A 20,535-nucleotide genomic window follows, 5' to 3' on the forward strand; every position below is an offset into this window, starting at 1 on the left:
CCAGAAAGGCTCAGGCTCTTGCTCAGTGAAGCTATTAATGGTCAGTAAGTGGCAACATGGATTTTCCGTGTAGCTAACCCTGTGGGTGGCTCTCCCATGAGCCTGGCCCTCACTGCTTCATTGTACACCCTCCGAGCTCCCAACTGCCAGCACTTGCAACTTTTTCCCTGAGGCTTGCTTTGGTTACCAGAGCCTGCGCTGGCTGCCCAAGGGGCAGGGTGGATCCGCAGCCTCCTGGGAGCAGCCCTCCACCAATGGCTGGGGGAGCTATGGATAAGTACCCCTGCTCCCCTGCCGGCCGGGCAGGTGCACACAGTGTCCTCTGCTGGCTCTTGGAGTTCCCCACTGGGGACATGCTCCAGGCACCCACGGGGGCACTCTGCTTGGTAACGAGTCATTTATTGCCTGCCTTCCCTTCCCTGTCTCATCTCCCCATGTCCCTCTCTGTGCTTCCTGGGCTTGCCTACAGATAAACTACAGGTCCGCAGATCTGCATATCAGAGTCTGCAAACAGAGACACCCACACCATGCAGAGCAAACTCAGCCCTGGCTGTGGAGTGTGTTTACTCTGCGGGGAGAGGTATGTCCTCTGGGCCTTACAATCAGTTGCTAAGTCTGCCCTGTGGACCATCTTTAGAGACCCAACTCACATGCTGCTTCTCAGTGGGACATCCCTGGCCTTCTTTCCTTGAGGAGCTGGCTACTTTGTTCTCTGAGCTTTGCAAATAGGCTGTTATTTTTTAACACAAACTCTATTAGTTTATTTTCTTGCTTGTCTGCCTTGCACCTCAACTCTGACGGTGAGCTCCTGGAGGGCAGGGCCACATCTTTTTCACTGCCGTACCCGCAGACCCTGGCTAGTTCTGGAACCCATCCTGGGTTTGTCAAGACTACTTGTTAATGAACACAGGCACCCACAGGCCGTAGGGGCAAGACTAGGCAGACTCTTGATGTGTGGCTCTCTGTGAGCCCTGCTGTCTGCAGCCTCTCCTGGGGCCTTGGAAGAAGCCAAAGAAGGAAAGCTGCTGGTAATGCCACTCTGTGCCTGGCTCCAGGGTTGACTGTGTTGTAAAGGTGGCCCTGGACCTGCCTCCAACACCCACTATATGGAGGGCTGGGATTCAGCCGATTGCCACCTCCTCTCTTCTCCTGCCTTTTATAACTCTGGGCTGCCATATTCCTCTGGGGAAGCTAGAAGTTGGCCAACTTTTATCTCAGCAAAAGTGTACATGGCTCCCTGAATATCTGACCCCATGAAAACCTGGGTTGTCAAGCTGCATTGTCGGAACTGCTCAAAGCTGTATCTGGGCTCCAATACCACATTCTCTTAGGCCATTGGGAATATCCTTCTGGGACCCTGCTCCTCTCTGCCTTCTCCTTTCTCCAATTCTCACTCTTTCGTGATTGTGCGGACAACAATCAGTGAGCAACTCAAGAGCAGGGCCAGTCCCCTGATGTTTACTCCCCAGCACTGAGCACACACTGTGCACACACTAGATGCTCAGTCAAGGTCTATAAAATGAAAACGTGGTTTGGGCAAAACTCATTAACTGCTGTAAGGCCTGTCCAGACTGAAAGGGGAGTTGCTGTGGTTTACTCAGCCCACGGTGTCCCTAAGACTGACCCCAACTGTGGACTGACAGGCTCCGGAACCAACCCTTCCCCTGAGGCATAAACAGAACTGCTGAAAATAGCTCAGTGGACATTAACCTTCGGAGATGACTTCTACCTCTGGGCCTCCTCTGTTCTACATTTCTGCTCCGCTGAGACTCAGCCATGCCCCGGGAATCATCTGCTTCCTGCTAAACATATCAGACATCCTTCATGACCTCCGGGGTAGGCCTGGACCTTTTAGCATGTCACAGCTGAGCACTGCTCAGAAAAAACAGCAGTTTTCTATGCAAGAGCTTTATACCTATTTTTTTAAATCTCCACCCTGAGAGATGCATGGATTTCAGAGCACAGTTTGAAACCTTTTTGCGTGTGTGATGCTGCTGAACTAAGTTTCATGTTTATCTGTATACAACTGGTAAATTATACATGGGTGCCCCCTTTTTTTTTTTACAGAAAACTGGGTACAAAATCATGTTTAGAAAGCCCAAATCCTTTGCAAATTTATCTGGAATGCTCATAATTCAGTGGGGAACTATTTGGTGAAATGGAGTGTCTTTCAGAAGAGTTTATAATATCCTGCAAATTGTGTTTGGACGTCTGAATTTTGAAATGCTATTTTGTTGTTCTTGTTTTTACAATGGAGAGACACTTGTCATCATGCACTAGTTGAAAAAGCCTACAAACTGGAGCCCTGGTGTTTGGGTTTGGGGAATACATTAGTTGTGGGATCTTGGACAAGTCACTTACCCTCCCTGTCCCTTGAGGTTCTTATCTGTCACACAACACAATGACAGTGCTTAGCAACGCTGTTCGAGGAATAAATAAAATAGTGCGCTCAGATGGACTCTGTACACCATACAGTGATTTTAAAAGGTGGTTATTATTGTTTATTGAAGATCTATTATATGATATTCTTATATGCCCTGTGGAATCTGAAAGTCCCTTCTCTGTGGGAATTTTCAATCCACGGTGAGAGAGAGAGAGAGATAGAGAAAGAAGATGAATAAATGAATGAATATGGATATGTTGGGCAGTGGGGGGAAAGAAAAGCATATCTAGAAAGGAAAAATGCACTATAAAACAAAAAAGCGATATACACAAATAAAGAAAATTTCATGTGCTCACAGAATCTCCACAATTTGGTACTAACAGGTCAGCATGAAAATGATTTCTTTTGGAAAATCCTAAAATGATTGTTAAAAAATATTTAATGATTTTTGATTTTCTGCACTGATAACCATAAAATTTGTTTATATAGCCGTTAGTTAAATTGTCTCCCTTACAGAGTACAAATGATAGCACAATCTTTAAAAGGATATTTCTAAGACCAATATTTTGCTGTTAATTTGTTGCTGTTGTTCAGGAAATGGGTCTAGGTCTGACATATAACATCGCTGTATATAACAACGCTTTCTTCTTGTGAGGACAAATGTGCCTAGCTTCCATTATACGGCATGTGGCATGTGTATTTAGGGGAGGAAAGAACCGAGCTGTGCTGGTGTGGTCTGAGCATCTTTTCTCCTACAGTCATGGGGCCCAAGAGACTACTTGGCCTGAACTCGGGGTGGCGGGGGGCGATGTCAAGGCTCTCGGCTGTTACCCACTTGGTTCCAAGCATCTCACAAGTCTTCTGATGTATGACTTTGGGAAAGTGACTCAGCTAATTTGAGCCTCTTAGTTGTCAGGTATTATATGACTCGACAGTTTTATAAAGGACCGTGTGTCGTAGATGTTGAGGAGTCTCTGGAAAGGCAATTCAACTGCCCTATGTGTAGGTAGGAGATTCTAGGAGAAGGAGCAGGAAGAGGGAACAGCAATGCCGCCCCCAGATGTGGCAGGGACGGCCAACTGCCCATCAACGACTTATGCCCCCGCCCCTCTCATGGCGGAGCCGTGGTGCTGGTGTGCGTCTGCCCAGCCAGGGCTACATTTCCCAGGCTCCCTGCAGCGAGGTAGGGCAATGTGACTAGTTCTTGCCCATGGATGGGAAAGCGGTGTGTGCCATCCCCGTGCTGAGGCGGTTAGGAAGCAGGCTCGCTGCCTTCTCCGTTCCCTCTTCCTCCGTCTGCTGGCTGAAGCCGAAGACCCGGCCGCGGACCCAGCGGCCGCCAGGGCTCCTGCGCTGCAGGCGGGTGGAGGAGCCTCGGGCCTCTGACGGCCTCAACGGCCGGGACACCGTGCTGCACCGCTGGGCGATGAGAACGCGAACTACTGTGTTAAGCTACCTAAATGTTTGGTTTCCTTGTTATAGCAGCGAGTGTTACCCTAACTAATATGTCAGTTTTAGCAAGGACACTCACAAAACCAGACCCGTGCTGGGACTCACATCCCTTTGAATGTTAAAACGCCATGCTCGGTGAGATTAGCATTGCTGGCCTACACGAGGCATGTTCTCCTAGTCCACAGAGAACAGGAAGCTGAAGTGGGGCTCTGCTGTTGAGCGATTGTAACACACTTGCCCAGGAGGCCCCCCCTGTCCCACCGTCTCAGCAGGAAAACTGCTCAGGCAGAGAATATGAGCGCCTTACATATTGAATGCTGTGCTAGAGGCCTCATGACCTGGTGGCTCAGCTGCCCCAAATGGGCACCTACCCACTCAGGCTGACAGGAGGAAGAGCTGAGAGGCCACGCAATGGCCAAGAAGCCTCTGAACAGCGCTGTTGAAACCCACAAACCCACCAGACGCTGCTTAAAACAGTTACTTGTCTCCTCCAGTCTGTCCACGCTCTTCCAGCTGGGCAAGGCCGACTCCTCCCTTGGCTGCTGGCTCTGGTCCATCGGCTGCCTCGATGTAGCCTCCAGCGAACAGGTCTTCAGGGCATCTTCTCTGGTGAGTGAGAACGCAGACTGGGACCGCTGGGGAAAGAAAAGAGGGGCACAGAACTCAGAAGGCACAGTCACTGGGAGGGGTGCCTTCAGCTTTCCAGCCGACACTGTACAGTGTGGAGAAGACATGTTTGATGGTATTGGCTTTTCTCGAGTTGAGGCTTAAAAGCTACAAATCAGTACATAATGCTATACGATGGCACACATGGTTCCCCATCTATTCCATTGCAAAGTGGCCAGGACTATGAGATGTAAGAGTCATAGTGGAATCTGACAGAGCCAGTTCTCATACGGCTCCTTCTTACCAAGCCCTTCTCCCAACCAAGATATCTTAGGGCCAAGTGTGTGTGATAGAAAATGAAAGCACCTTCCCCTCGCAGACCTCCAAACCTATGAGTTCCAGCAGTGTAAACAGAAAGTTATAGCACAGCGTAAGTGCTACAATACATAAGTGAGCCAAGTATGGTCAGTCCACAAGCTTAGAACTATTGCAACATATTCCCATTTAGCGTCTGAAGTAAAGAAAGGAAAATTTACACTAACCAAAGGAGAAGTGGTAGAAATGAGATTTCAAATGTCAGGAAACATGTTTGAATTTTATCGCATATATATGTTACAAATATCTATAGAGAATCTGAAGCTCAAATGTTATATATAAAGAATTTCATCAAACAGAAGGAGATCAATATTTTTCCTTTGTCGTTTAATGAAGGAATTATCTTTTATGGGTGATTTATTTTACTCTTTTTATATTGATAGGCCGAGGGAAAGGGCAAAGCCCCTGGAAGCATCTATGACTACAATCTGAAACAAAGGACTGCCTCTAACTCAGGCCCCTAAGCAGTCTGTTGCCACCTGCTGGCAGGCCTCAACACCAACAGCCCCACTGCCTTCTCTCCCAGGGAGAAACCAGCTCATCCTGCTAACTTTCTTCCTCTCCCACCACAGGTGCTAAGAATAGGAGACAAAAGGGGAGCATTTGCAGAGAGCTGTGGGCAGGGTCCTGGGGTGGGTGGAGTCAGCTGTACCTGGGCTCCAATACCACCTCTGCTACAACACTTTGGCCAAGTGACTTAATTTCTTGAGAGATGTGGAAACTTAACCTTGCCCTGCACACAGTAAATGCATAATAAATGGGAACTTAAAAAAAGGTGTTTGTGAATACCAACGAAAAATAGCAAACACCAGCATCAGGATATTTGGGTGACAACACTGATTAGAGTTTGAGGAGAGAACAATGCGCTCAGTAGCCTCGCCCTGAAGGATGGTTAACTAGTCTGAGAAAAGTCACAGAGACAGCTGAGGATCAAGGTGCAGCATGTCCATCATCACAGGCCAGGCCACACCCAGGAGCCCTCAAATACAAGGCATCTGGCAAGCGTTGTTGGAGAGGGTGGTGCAGGCCAGTTCCGGTTCAGAAAGAGTTGTAGGAATCCTCTTCTGCTTCCCTCCACAAGACCTTGAGACTGATCTAGGAGGAAGATGGGCTTGCAGAACAAATATGGAGCCCTCTAAGCTGTGTCCCAAGGGTCACAACCTGCCTCCCATCCCTGTGAATACAGAAGAGAGCACGATGCACCTCCAGACAGCCTTTCGATGCAGCGGTCAAAGGGTAACAGCCCGGGGGCCGACGAGCTCTCCCCAACTGATCAATGTGACAGATTCTGTGTGCATTCAGTTCAAGCAGGCCATGGTCTGTGGGAACCCCCTCCCTAAGCTGGGCTCGGGTCCTGGGCTTCCTCTATGCTTGTGCTACACCGCACTCCTTTGCAAACAACTGATTTTTGCCTGGTGTTGTCACTAGACTGTCAGCAACTGAGGACAGTTAGTGGCCTGTTAATGGTGACATCCAAGCCCCTGGCACAGTAACTGAAACATGATGGAAATCAATGAATGTTTGCGGTGGGGTGAATGTAATTTGGGGTGGGCTACAGGATGGGTAAGGTTTCAGGATAATAATCAGAAGTGCCTGATTATTATTATTATTTTTACTAACTTCTTGGATAAAACTAGGAACAAGAGAAAGAAATAAGAAGCCACTCACTGTCATCCTCACATCGTGGAGGGCAAGGTCTTACTCGGAGGAGACCCAAGCTAACACACACATGACAGGTAGCTGTCAGCTGGTACCACTTCCGTCATTCTGAGGGCACAGCAAGCACTGATCCCACCCTAGTGTCCTGAACAGCTTTGATGTTCGACAACAACCAAGGTTTTAATGGGGTTGGGGCTTCAGGGAGCCATCTATGATTTTGTTAAATCCTTGACAGATGCGTGGCTATGAGGGAGGACAGAGAGCAAGGCTGATGGCCTACTGACAGGTGAAGTTAGTAAAACTGAAGGAAAAAACCCTCCTATGGCAAACCCTCGTGTATTCAGGGGACATACCCTTGACACTCTTCCCACCTTGGACTGGCAGGAAGATCCCCTTCTGGGAGATCACATGGGACTTTCTATACCCTGCTACAGCCGTACCCCAACTTGTCGTCTCTTCCACAGACTGTGAGCTCCTCGAAGGCAGGAATGGTCTTTGGGTGTGATCCTCAGTCACATGTTTGTGACTGAATTTGCAGGATGTAAGACACAGGTGTGGCCCTTGAGGAGCTGACAGCCTACTGCCTGGAGCAATATTACTAAACCCTCACCTTCCTTTTTACATCCCCAAGATTCTCATGAAAATCACTGAATACATGTTTACAAAAGGGGAAAAATAACATTTAACATTTCATTTTTCAGTGGCTCAAACAGTATTTTGTGGTGTATGTGAGTCTGTAGGAGGTGGCTGGGGTCCATTTTTATGGGACAAAAATGCTCCCTTCACCTACAAAAGCCAAGACCAACAAAGGAACAGTTCCTCCCTGGTCACAACAGGGAAACGGAATCTGTGTTTTTCATGAGAGAGTTGTGGATGCCAGGATTTTGTAATCTATTCCAGGAAAGCCATTGTTTCACGTTAGAAAAAAACTACCCTGACAATCCCTAAAAGCCCCAGTGAGCTGTCTCCAACAGGTCTCAGGACACTGCTGGCCCACATCTCCTGCCAAGGTGGAAAAGCCCCAGTTTGGAGACCCAGACTTGGTTTTGCTAAAAACTTGTTGCAATGAACACATGGCCCAGCAGGTGGAGCCACAACAACACTTTTACTGGCCAGTTCAACCTCAGCGGCTCCTGGGAAGTGATGGGATTTACTTGAGTAATTTATCTGCTCCTTATCCTGGCTGGACCCTCAATGCCCACCTTTCTTTGCCACTCACAGCCTCTGATTTTCTTTCCCTCCTTTCCCACCCTAGGGTCCATTGAAGAAGCAGGGCTGGTGGTGTCAGGAGGGGCTGGCCTGAGTACCAGTGTCTGCACATCCACGCAGGGGGGCTGGGAACGGTTCATGGAGTCCCTGGGTCCAGGAATGTTAGCATGCCAGCAAAGCCTTGCAAGGATGGACTTGAGTATTTGAGGTTTCAAACACGCCCTGCCTCTTAACTCTTCAGATACCAACTAACGGGTGGTATGTTAGGTAGTGGGTCAATGTCAGCTCCTCCTCTTGCTGTGTGGGATCTTGGGAGGAATTTCAACTGTTCTAAGCCTCGGTTTCCTCAAGTAAAGGGATCAGCGTCATGCCTGGCACACAGAAAGCACTCATATTAGTCAATATTAGTCAAATAAGAGCATTTATTAAGCTCTACCACTGAGCTAGCCCAACATATCCATTCTCTCACTCAATCTGATTGGGTGCACAAGAGTAAACTGAGGCAGGGCCAAGTAGTTTGCCCCAGCACACGGGTGGTCAGTGGCAGAGGCAGGGTTTGAGCTCGGGTCTGTCTGGTTCCAAGCTGATGCTCGTCTGTGCCCTCTTCGTGCTGTGCCCGAGCCTCTGCTGGAAGCCTGGGAACAATTACACTCCTGGCGAACATGCTCCAACCCAGCAGGACTTTCCGTCTGAACCAGCTGGCTCAGAAGCTCTGGGTGAAACACACAGTGTGATCACCAGTTACCTCTGTTGTCCCTTCCTTTGCAGCCGCTGCCTCCCCTGTGTGGGCAGCAGCATCGTGTTCTACCTGTGTCTCCTGGGGTGGTATACTGTTGCTATGATTAACATCGTGGCCAACAGGGAAGGCTCCCTGAGGCACCAGTCATGGCTTCAAAATAGTCTTTGTTTTCAAGGATCCCACAACATAAAACAGGGAGAGAATGTTTTCAGTATCAAGGGTTTGAGGGTAAAGGGATCCATAACAGTGGTCATACAGAATGAACAACTAAGATGTAGCTGTCTTTTATTGGTAGGGTCAGGCATAACCATTAAATTCAATCCAATAATTATACCAACAATAAAAAATGCTTTAGGTCTAGACTCTAGCCAGCCAAAGGAGAGAGAGAATGGGAGGGAGGAAATGACAGAGACACAAAGAGAAAAGGCGGAGGGAAACAGAAAGGGATAGAGAAGAGACGAGAGAAAGAGTCAGACGGAGCCACATCCTAGTCACTGAGCACATCGTAAGTGCCTGGCCGCTGCTGTCATCGTCATTCTTATCAATAGGATCATCATATTATTACAGAGATGCCTTTTCATATACATGCGCCCAAAGAGACAGGCCTTAAATGGATTATGACCCCTGCACTAGTGCCTTTTAGGATATTGCATTTTAAGGCTTTGAAAGCCGAATTACACCAACCCCGCTGATGGCTGAGAATCACACAAAAAAGGAGGAAATTAAAAAAAGAACGATCACGCCGAACTTTCTTTCAAGAAAACAGATGAGAAACCCTGTGTGAATGGGGGTGGATTAAGTTTGGGTTTTGCAGTTGAGCCCAAGTAGCGGGGCCTGCAGCTTCTGGGATTCTGCACAGTTATTCCCTGAGCCAGAGGTGTCCAGGCTGTTGGAGAACTGAGGAAAAAGGAGGAAGCACTGACAGGAGGCCACAGGTTTAGGGCCCTCCACGGTCTCAGGTCAGGGAGCCCTCCTGAAGACAGCATAAAGAGGTTGTCCCTTAAGCCTGCAGCCTATTGGCATCCCCTGAGGAGACAGGGGTCAGTGCAACTGTGCTCAGTATACAGATGCCCAGGCTCCACTCCAGACCCCGGGAGTCAGAACCCCTGGAGTGGGGCTCGGGCAGGTGATGCAGACGGTGTCCAGGGCGAGAACAGCTGATGGAAAGGCGGAAAGCCACCTTCATGAAGTCCCCAAGAATCTCCCGTTGGCCTGCTGCTTCGTGTCCAGGCTCTGGTCAGTGTTCAGGTGCATTTCTGCTTTTATGCCCTCTGTTTACCACTTCTTCATCTAAACTCCTAGATCAGGGCTATGTAATAAAACTTCCTGGGAGGATGCAAATGTTCCGTATCTACACTGTCCAATATGGGAGCCACCAGCCATGGGTGCTATTGAGCACTTGAAATGTGCCAGGTGACTGAAGAACTGGATTTCTAATTTTACTTAATTTTAATTAATTTAAGTTTAAATAGTCACTTATGTCTTGTGACCACCATATTGGACAGTGCAGCCCGAGAACCTCTGAAGTGAAAGGGACCTTAGTGATCACTGAGCCCACAGATCTCATTTTGTGGCTTAATCGCTGCCGTGTCCATTCTGACTTGTGGTGCTGGAGCCCACTGTCCCACATCTCCAATGACATACAGAGAGTGTCTCTGGTCTCTGTGAGATGGCAGGAATACCATAGCCAGTGTTAGCTGTAGGTGTGACAAGGAGACCCGGTGAACATCTGATGGGAAAGCAGGTATTTCATATCCAGAGTTTTCCAATGAAACAGGAGACAGCAGAGTGCAAGAGATGCTTGGAGCCAGGAGACATGGGTTTTAGTCCCAGCCCAACCACTTAGTGTTCTAGTGGCTCGGGCTAGCTGGGCCTCGGTTTACTCCTCTATAAAATGGGGGATAATGTAGGATGCTCTCACAGGCTCTAAGGAAATCATAGTGTGCACATAAAGTTTATACAAAAGAAAGATAGTGGTCGTGTGTATTCCTGTAGATGTTTGCCAATCCCTCTGCTATGGCTATTATTACTTAAGTCTCCCATGGTGACTCCCAAGCCTCTCTGTGCGTGGGGTTTGCATGAGAACTTCAGTTACTGTGCAGAGCTGCAGCCAGCTGATGCGACAGGAAACTCAGGAGCGTGAGTTTCTGGGGAGTGAGGTCTTCTCAGTGCCGGAGAGGTGGACAGGGTCAGGAAGGAGCTTTTGGCCTCCAGTGGAGGAAGAGCAGGACAGCCCCAAGATGCAGCGTGTGGCCAGAGACGTCCAGTGGGTGAGCTGAGATAGTGGACGAGAAGCGAGATGAGGCCATTTGGTTGTGTGTGGGAGGGGAGGAGAGGGGGTACCTGTGAGGACCTGAAGTGGGGGCTGGGCTGGAGGGGACAGGGTGGCTTGTGAATCGGCAGTAGGTGGGTCAGTGATATGGCAGCAGCTGCTGCTCTCTGGGCCTGGAGCCTAGCTGACCAAACACGGTGAGGTTCAGCTCACAACTCACAGGGGGACCTTGATGGAACAGTGACCTTGATTATGAAATGTAGAAATAAGGCAATAAGAAGAGGAACAGTAACTATCATTTAGAGGATGACACTTACATGCAAAGTAGCCAATATCACTTATTTCATCACCTGCCACTGTGCCCCTCAGTCACCATTCTCCAGATATATGACATACTGTTTCTTGAGCACGCTAAGTTCCTTCCTGCTCAGAGCCTCCGTGCATGCTGTTCTCTCTGTGGGAATGTTCTTCCTCCTATGGCTCCCAAACCACTCATTTTTCGAGCCTTCGTTTCATGTCACCTCCTAGGGAAGGCTGTCCCTGACTGCCCCCGCCCCCGAGCTTTCAGCTGTCTCAGTACTCTCTCCTTCCATCCTCTTGGTTCCTCTTGACAACAATGACTGGAATGTGCACCCCCGTCTTTCTGTGCGGTCTGCTTGTTTAGGGCATGTCCCATCACTAGATTATGGTGGAGTCTACCGTATCCACAGGAACCTTGTCTCTTTAGCCCCTGGCACAGCACCTTGCACACAGTAGAAGCTCAGTAAGCACTGGGTTAACTGCACTAGGAACCCTCAGAGCCATCCTTTGGGGCAAGCCCTATTATGCCTATTTTACAGACACGAACTAAACAGCTGCTCAAGGGCGAATCCAGAATCCCATCCCCAGAAATGCCAGAGGCAGAGCTCCCACTACTTGCCTCTGACCCCTCAGCTCACTGCAGAGTCTGGGGTGCTGCAGGGACCTCCATCTCCTAGAGACCCCCAAACTTGACTCTTGTAGTTTGCAGAGAATACTTCAGAAAGACTCTCCAAATGCTGGCGCCGTGGAGCCCGCACGCAGCCTGCACCCCGGAGCTGCAGGGCTGAGCCAGTGAAACGCTGGGCTGATGGTCTACTTGATGGTCACGTGTCCCCTCACTGCCGGAGGGGCCCTCCCTTCTCTGAATTCCTGCTCCCTTTCCAGTCTCCACCTTTCAGCTGAACACCGCACTGTAAACTGTCTGTATCTCTTCCTGCCTTGCTAACCAGATTCTAAAGTCCGGGAGGGCAGGGACGGAGGCTCTCTTTATTCTGTTCTCGGGGCTGAGCTACAACAGGAGCCGTAAAGCAAGACGACAGTGTGTTGATGAGGGAAGGTTCCTGCTAATCAATCAATGAAGCCAAATCTCTGATCAAGCGGTTAAGACACGGCTCGCCGCCCCTCGCACCTGGTGGCTTGTGAGTGCACGGGAGAGGTCGTGCAGGTGATCATCACTGACCATCACCCCCAAAACTGCGGGTCTACCATGCGGCTGCCCTGCACACCTCTTTCCAATCTGTTCATGGAGGGGATGAAGGCCACTCACCCAGAGGAGGAGCAGGGCAAACACCTGGCAGTGCTTTTCCCACGTCTGGCTTTCCAGTTTTCAATCGCACCTGTGTGTTCCCTGTCCCGTGCCCCGGGCTATACCATGGGCACCTATGGCTGACAGACCACAGCCCTGCTGGCAGCCCCACCCCCAGGCCCTGCTGAATCTCGCACAGAAGGCCCAGCTTTCAGTCTTGGCCTCTCTCCCCCTCCTCTCCCAGCATCTGCCCGTCCTCTGCTGGCGCTGTTTAAACAAATAACCAAGGATTTTACAGGCATGGTGACTCTGCTGCAGTCATGGTAGGCTCAGACCCTTGGGTCACAGGAAGGCCACTGTGCTTTGTGACTTGGACCTTGGCTTAATTTCAGGGTGACAGATGAAAAGGTTGACCCATATCACGACCTCCCTACCATGTCCAGATATGGCAGTTTTGGTGGCTCAAAGTGCAGTGGCACTTCTCTCCCTGTCACTTATCAGTTTCAGTAAAGCCAGTGATCTCAGTTCTAAGAATGCACGTGGCTCTCATAAAGCTATTTTTTTCACAGGATTCAGTACAACTCTTTGTAGAATGAATTTTAAAAATGCCAATTAGCATCTTTATTTTTCCTAAATTGGTCTCTGTGTAAAAACCCACCTCGATACACTCCAGTTGTCTGTCTGTATTCATTTTCTCTCCTCTGTCACCCCTCCTGGCCCCCACTCACATATACTTCCTCAGCTTCTCCGCCCGCCCTTTGGGAACCTTTATGCTATCTGGTGGGCACACGAGTCAAGGAAAGATGGTGAACAGGGTGGTGCCCCCATTTCTATGGGGAGCATGTGCAGGACGCCTGTGTGGGGGCAGGGCCGGCACTGGTTGCAGACTCACCCAGAGGGTGGTGGAAGCTTGGTGGCCTCCTGGGGAGGCTCTGGTCCCCTCGCCAGCTACCTTGGCACTGCAGCTCTGGGGCTGGGACCACTCTGGCTCTTCTTCCACCTGCTGCTCGCTTTTGTTCTTCTGTTTTCTTATGATCTGGGGGTGGGGTGGGTGACAAGAGGGAGCAAGTTAGTGGAGAGGCCTCTGGATGCCATGTGGGTGGCTGGGACCATCTTTGGGAAGTTGTTTTAGCCACATAAGAGCTTGGTCTCAATGGAATACCACTCTGTTTCAGATCTGCCTTATGATAAAACAGCACAACTATAGCCTTGAACATTCTACAGGACTTTACAGTTTACAAGTAATCTTTTTATGATGTTAACAACTTCTCTTTACTAAGTGCCTACCATGTGCCAGATTCTGTGCTAGGTACTTCATATGCTTTACCTCATTTAATCCTCGAAATAAGCCTAAGAGCCACACACTATAACTCTCCCCATTTTACAGATGGGGAAACAGGCTCAGAGAAGTTAAGTTAAGGCCACACAACTAGTGAATAGTGGAGCTGGATTTCAAACCCAGAGTCTCTGGTTGTAAATCCTGATTTTAGGAAGCCTCTGGAATGCCTAAGGGGGGGACAGATACCAAGAGTCATCAGGGATGGCTTCAGCTCATTTGTACCACTTACTATTTTGGGCACAGCCATTTGGATTTAATGAGTCCATTTGTACAAAGGTCTCTGGGTCTCCCAACTTCCTACAGGCAGGAAGCAGCCGAGAAAATTACTGAGCCACCGTATTGAGCCACTAGATGGGCATATTCTTCAATGCCTTTCTAGGCCAGACAAGATGGTGAAGAGGAAGGCTGACACCCAAGGAAAGCAGTGAACTGAGGTGCCATGGGACAGACCCGGGGACTAACCAAGGTACATCCTCTCCAGAGTGGGGACCAGGTCACATGAGCCCCATGGGATTTCAGAATTGCTGTGGACCAGTGACCTCCTGTGCCTCCCATCTCTGCCGGTGGGTGGGTTAGTGCTGTTTTCCCGTCCGTGATCCAGCATTGTGTGTTGGGTCTGTGGGGGCAGATAACTTGCTTGCTTAGTTCATAGGTCTCCAGCTTAAAAGGAACTGCATCTGGATCGAATGTACTTTGAACTGTGATTGGATAGACATGTGGGGGTCTTTGAGTTGGGTGAGCATATGTGGCATGTGGAAGGGACATGAATTACTGTGACCAAAAGGGAAGACTGAATTTCTTCAATGCTCCCTGTACACAGCCCTTTGTCGTGTGACTCTGCAGTCCCCTCAGGACAGGGAGAATACACTTTCCACGCTGGGCTTTGGGTTGATTGGGTGCCTTGCTTTGCCCAATCACATGTGAGGAGGGAGCTGTAACTGGGTGTCATGGCTGAGCCTAGGCCTTAGTAGACATCAGTCTTCCTCTTGCTCTCCGTGCCTTGGTCACAGCATGCATAGCTAATGTGCCTTCAGATGTGCCCTAGAGTGGACATACTGCTTGGACTTGATCCCAACCCACTGCTTGAGATGGAGCCGCTGCAGTGCATGAGCAAGAAAGGAATTGTGGTATAATAAAAAATATATTTGGCCTTTGACCCTGGTTCTTGGCACAGAGCTTCAAAAACCCTTGTAATTCTTTGAGTGATATGAGTGTCTTTGTTATGCTAATGAGATGACTCTTGGCCGGGGCCACCAGATAGATGGAGGCTGGTCACGTGGGAAAAACCAACCATGTGAACCATGGAACTTCCAGCTCCACCCTCAGCTCTGGGGAGGGGAGAGGGACTGGAGCTTGAGTTCAGTCAGGTGGTCAATGATTCAATCAGTCATGCCTACTTAATGAAACCTCCATAAAGTCTCTGAAGCAATGAGGCTCAGAGACCTTCCTGGCTGGTGCATACACTGATGTGTTGGGAGGGTGGTGGGCACAGAGTGGGCAAGAAAGCATTGCACACCCCCTCCCCAGACCTTGTGGTCCTGGGTATCTCTTCATGGGGCTATTCATTTGTGTCCTTTATAATAAACTGGTAATTGTAAGTATCGTGCTTTCCTGAGTTCTGTGAGTTGTTCTAGCAAATTATCTAACCTGAGGGGGGTCACGGGAATCGGAATTTGTAGTAGGCTGGACAAAAGCACAGTAACTTGGAGAAACCTGAGACTTGCAGCTGGCATCTGAGGAGGGGGCAGTCTTGTGGGACTGAGCCCTTAACTTGTGTGGTCCGTGTAGTTAGTGTCAGAATTGGACTAAATCGTAGGACAGCCAGTTGGATGTGAGAGAATTGGCTGTGGAACATAGAAATAATCCTTGTTTAAAGCCACAGAGTTTTGGGGTGGTTGTTTTCTCAGCAATAATTAAATGATACACCATGTCAAGGACAGTTTAGGACATAGAGGTAGCAGGGAGTGACTGTAAAGCTTCTGCAGCAAGACTATTTGAGAAGGATGAGAAGAGGACATGGACACACACACACACACACACACACACAAAACCTAGGAAATGGGAAGCCAGTGAGTAGTCTGCTCAGGGCTGAGTTCCCGGCTCCTCACCCACTAGCTCAGCCCCCTAAGGCAACCCCATTCACCCTGCTCGGATTTGGCAGTACAGTGCAGTCTGTCTGCGTTGGCCCCCAGAGCACAACAGGCAAAAGTGACAAGGCACAGAAATGGTGCCCAAGGCCCCAGCAGTGTCCGTGGTTGCTCTTCAGCTCTCCAGAGGCCCTGGTCCCACCAGGGTGGTCCATGGCAGTCATCGGGATGCCAGGGCCTGCCTACCTTCTGCAGGATGGTTGTGGCCAGTTCCTCAGTCAGCTCCTCCTTGTGGTCCCGCAGGTAACTGGCCTCATTCTGCTTGTCCTGTGGAGGGAGGGAAGAGAATGGCCATGTGCTATGGGTGGCTTTGGGGGTCTTGGCAATCACTTTCTTGGGAATCCTGACCACAAATGCAGGGGAGGTTGGGCACCACTCTAGTCAAGGACGCTACTGGACATTGGTTTCCTGACAATCTGCATTTTCTCCTGGTGGCCAGGATCCCACCCACACCTCCCCCAGAGAGGACAAGGGGGGCCATACCAGGCTGTCCCCATAGGCTTCTGCTTTGGAAATTGCCTCCTCGATGGCCTCTTCAGCCACCCGTAGGGCGACAGCCAATGTGTCCATCATGCTATGTCCTAGACAGGAAACAGAACATAGACCACTTTCTGAAAGGTTGTGGTTGTTCCACTTTAGGTCTTCTGCCTAAGTCTTTCAGGGCTCTGGGACAAGCCCCACACTGCTTATCCTGGCACACAGGTCCCTTGCCTTCTCCCCTGCCTCACTGCCTCCCACTTATTCTCATCCCCGCCCCAGACACAACAACTGAGATTCTTCAAGAGCTAACGTCTCTCTCTTCATGACTCCATTATCTTGTTTCCCCTCCTTCTGGTCCCCTGCTCTGTTACTGGGCTAGTTCCAGGGGGCCCCAAGGCTTGGTCCAAGGGTTCCTCCTCTGAAAAGCCTCCTCCCATCCCTCCTGCAGCCTTGGCTGGATGTCCATCTGGGGCTCTGGGCTTGCTTCCATCAGAGCCAGAAAGCTCCACCCCACCGCCCCTCCCACAGGTCATTCTCAGAGAGCAAGACTGGAGCACAGTCACTGCTGCGGCCCAACACTCAGCGTAGCTCCAGGCACACAGAGTGGCTTCATGACAACTGAACTAAAGGACTTCATGTAAGGAAGTAACGATTCTTCATCTACTGTTTCAGATAAAGATTATATTTATTTTGTGCATATGATGTATCATCGTGATGATAGGGATGAAAGTTATTAAATGTTCTAAGGACACTGGGCTGTACAAATGGTTTAATGTAAATACGAAATCCATAGAGGAAATTTTTAGACTCTAAACCAGTCTAATAATCAATAACACTGGCCAACCTCACCAAGGGTGGGCCCCAGGCCGAGCATCACAGACCTGATCACAGTTAATCTTTACAACAATCCATTGAGTAGGGACCATTTTACAGAGGAGAGAACTGAAGCACAGAGAGGTCAAATAACTTGCTGAAGGTTACACAGTCAGACAGTAAGATAGCTGAGATTTGAATTCAGGACTCTCTGTCTCCAAAGCCATTGACTTTAACCACAAACATGAGATTAGTACAAGCTAACATGATTTTTAAAAATAATGCTATCAGGGGCCGGCCCGGTGGCGCAGCAGTTAAGTTTGCATGTTCTGCTTTGGCGGCTCGGGGTTCGCGGGTTCCGATCCCAGGTGCAGACATGGCACTGCTCAGCAAGCCATGCTGTGGCAGGTGTCCTACATATAAAGTAGAGGAAGATGGGCATGGATGTTAGCTCAGGGCCAGTCTTCCTCAGCATAAAGAGGATGATTGGCAGTAGATGTTAGCTCAGGGCTAATCTTCCTCAAAAAAAATAAAATAAATAATGCTACCATATTTTTAGTGAACATGTGTTTTGCTTATGGCAACAAACCGGAGGAACTGTCCCCAAATCAAAGGACTTCCACAGGTGACAACATTCTTTTTGGAGCTAAGTGCTTGGAAGAATTCTGCTGTCCTGAGGTAGTAGATTTTTGCTTCTTACTTGAAAGTGAGAATTTCTATCATCTCTTTCTCAGTTTGTCCTAGGAGCCCAACTTGGGTCAGGCACAGGAAAGTGGGTCTACAAGGGCTGCGTGCCTGGGTCTCCTTTTCCCCAACTTCAACTTGTTGTTTCCATTTATAATCTGTTAGTCATGCATTATTTAACACACGCAAATCTCCTGAAAGCTGCCTCAAATTCTTCGTAGAATGAGACAAGGTGTAAATACATCAAGTAATTAATCAATCCTTCAATTAAAAAACTTAATTCAAGCTTCTTAGGCTCCTAAAGACACAAACGTGTACAGAAAGCGGCATTTGGCAAACATAATAAAACATCCAAAACCAACCCAGTTAAAGTCAAAGCAACGTAGCCAGCCAATGAGTACCTCTCCGGCCAGCTCTAACAGTAACGTACAGCCGAACCCAGCTCAGGGCTCTGCACACCCCAGGGTGGCTGATTGAACACACAGGTTTTCCAATGTTTCTCTAAGTAGAGTCTATAAAATCTAAGTTGTCATCACACTAAGTGCTCCCTGGAGACAGACATTGTACCTCTCATCTCTCTTCTTCAAGATGCCAATCAGTGCATTTTTTACAGAAGAGGTGCCCCACAAATTTGCACTGAATCAAAATTTACCAAGTAGCTCCTGAGTGCTAGATTCTGTGAGGGCTCCGTGATGCCCCCATGGACAAGCTGAGCCTACACTCTCGTGTGTCTCCCAAGCTACTGGGTGACCAGGTGCATGGGTAACAGCTAAGAGGCCTGCAGTAGAGCCTGCGATGGGGATAGTTAGCAGCTTCCACAGATCCCCGGGAAGGAGGAGCCTGGAGCACAACCAGAAGGGCTTTGAATGCTGTGTTTATGATCTTTGGATGAGGGTGAAGTGGAACACCGAAGATGTTTTGGCTGAAGGTGATGTCTCCGGTTGGTGTTTCAGAGAGAAAAACTGGCAAGGGCGTGGAGGAAGGCTAAGAAGGCAGAGGCAGAAAGATCAAGTTCAGAGGACCAGTTAGGTGGTGGTGTGGTTAGTTTCATGTGTCAACTTGGCTAGGCTACAGTACCGAGTTATTTCATCAAACACTAACATAAGTGTTGCTATGAAGGCATTTCATAGATGTGGTAAACATCCACAATAGTTGACTTTAAGTGAAGGAGATCACCCTCAAAAATGTGGGTGGGCCTCATCCAATCAGTTGAAAGGCCTTAGGAATAAAAACTGAGGTTTCCCAGAGAAGAAATCCTGCCTCAAGACTGAAGCATCAACTCCTGCCTGAGTTTCCAGCCCGCAGACCTACTCTATAGATTTTGGGCTACAAGTTCTGGTATAGAGCGCTTGAGGGATGGGTTGGTGAAACAATCAGTAAGTTGATTAAATGCTCCTAACCCTGTAATTTTGTGCAGAGAGCAGGCTGTGCACCCTGTGGTTTGGAAATAATTGTTCTCAGATTTTCATTTTGACTGGACTGTTCAGGTTGCCCAAAGGGAAAAAAATTCCTAATTCTAATAAAATAAACTTTTTTATTCTATTAAAAAAATGCCCCACAATTGTGCAAGCCAAGTCCTTAAAATGAAATAAACCTCTTTGTATGTGGGGGTGTGTGTATCCTATTGGTTCTGTTTCTCTGGAGAACACTGACTGATACAGATGGACACTGAAATTAATATTAATATAGGAGAATTGTGGGTGGGAAGGTCCTCAGATCATGGGCCTCAGAATGGAAAGAAAAGGAAAGGACTGGAAATAGAGCTAACAGGAACGTGGCTGATGGAGTGGACACAGGGAGGGGGACTGAGGGAGAGATAACTGTTGCTGGTGGACCCATGTGGCTGAGGAGCTTGATTAGGACATGCTGAGTTTAAGATCCCTGGAGGATCTACGGGTCCTGATGGCCAAGCATCAGAAATCTGAGTCTAGAACTCTGAGCTGAAATCAGGGCTGGGCATTCCAGACTCAGGAGCAGATGGAGGTGCACCAAGGCCATAGGGGGGTGTGTGGTAACCCAGGGAGAAGTTTCAGGCAGCAAGGATGATAGAGGACAGGACCTTCATGAGAAGGCTCCCAAAGGGAGAACAGAGAGAGTGTGGAAGAGCTGTGGGGGCCACAGCAGCAGGGGCACTCAGGAGGCATGGGTTCTCAATGTCCGGTGCTTTGGAGAAGGAGCTGAAGTGTTGGAGAAGGTTTTGTTTGAAACTAGAAGTTTGCTTTGCTGTTAACCTCTGCTCTAAGGGGACTATTATATTGGTATAAAAAAGTAGAAGTTAATCAGTGAATGATAAATTCTTTGTAAGAATATTTTAATTTGAATTGCACAAGTGTATTGATTATCATATTCCAACTCCAGAAGGACCCATTAGTAGATCATAAAGTATCTAGTGGTCAGGCAGCAAATGTACTTCTCTAGGCCACATCTTGGATATACTCACCTATTTTGATGATGGATTCACATAAATGGCAATAGCAAGAAGACCCATGGAGACTCCCACACAGCAACAAACAGTAGTCTCCAGCTGTTACTATGTAACTGGGAGATCCTAACAGTATCTGAAGATGTTTCTATTCCTCCAACTTCCCATTAGTTGTAAACTCTTAAGCCACCTTACCTTCTGACTGTCTGTAAAATGTTGAATCGCTGCCTGAAATACTTCCTTCATTCTCCAGGTTCGCCTCAAAAAAGCTTCCTCCTGTAGGGGTGAAGGGAGAGAACACGATTATCAGATTTCTTCGGTGAGCGCTGAATTGGCAGATCACCATTACCTACTTTGATTAAGTTAGCCTTGCAAATAGGTTTGGGGAATCACTGGGTTCCACAGTAAC

General features: G+C 48.7%; 1 protein-coding gene across 10 annotated transcripts in view; it reads right to left on the reverse strand.

Annotated features, from left to right (window-relative positions):
* Positions 1-20,535, reverse strand: part of MYRIP (myosin VIIA and Rab interacting protein) — a 347,529-nt gene that overhangs the window by 62,220 nt on the left and 264,774 nt on the right. For 7 of the 10 annotated variants that reach the window (XM_070237959.1, XM_023620700.2, XM_070237957.1 and 4 more), the window contains 5 exons: positions 20,322-20,402; positions 16,211-16,308; positions 15,914-15,994; positions 13,134-13,277; positions 4,317-4,470 (listed from right to left, as the gene is read on the reverse strand). In XM_070237959.1, coding sequence (XP_070094060.1) covers positions 4,317-4,470; positions 13,134-13,277; positions 15,914-15,994; positions 16,211-16,308; positions 20,322-20,402 — 558 coding nt within the window. The remainder of the gene's footprint in view (positions 1-4,316; positions 4,471-13,133; positions 13,278-15,913; positions 15,995-16,210; positions 16,309-20,321; positions 20,403-20,535) is intronic. The other 3 variants (XM_070237962.1, XM_070237958.1, XM_070237963.1) reach the window with 1 other exon arrangement.

The sequence above is a fragment of the Equus caballus genome, chromosome 16 (genome assembly GCF_041296265.1).
Source record: "Equus caballus isolate H_3958 breed thoroughbred chromosome 16, TB-T2T, whole genome shotgun sequence".
Lineage (NCBI taxonomy): Eukaryota > Metazoa > Chordata > Mammalia > Perissodactyla > Equidae > Equus > Equus caballus.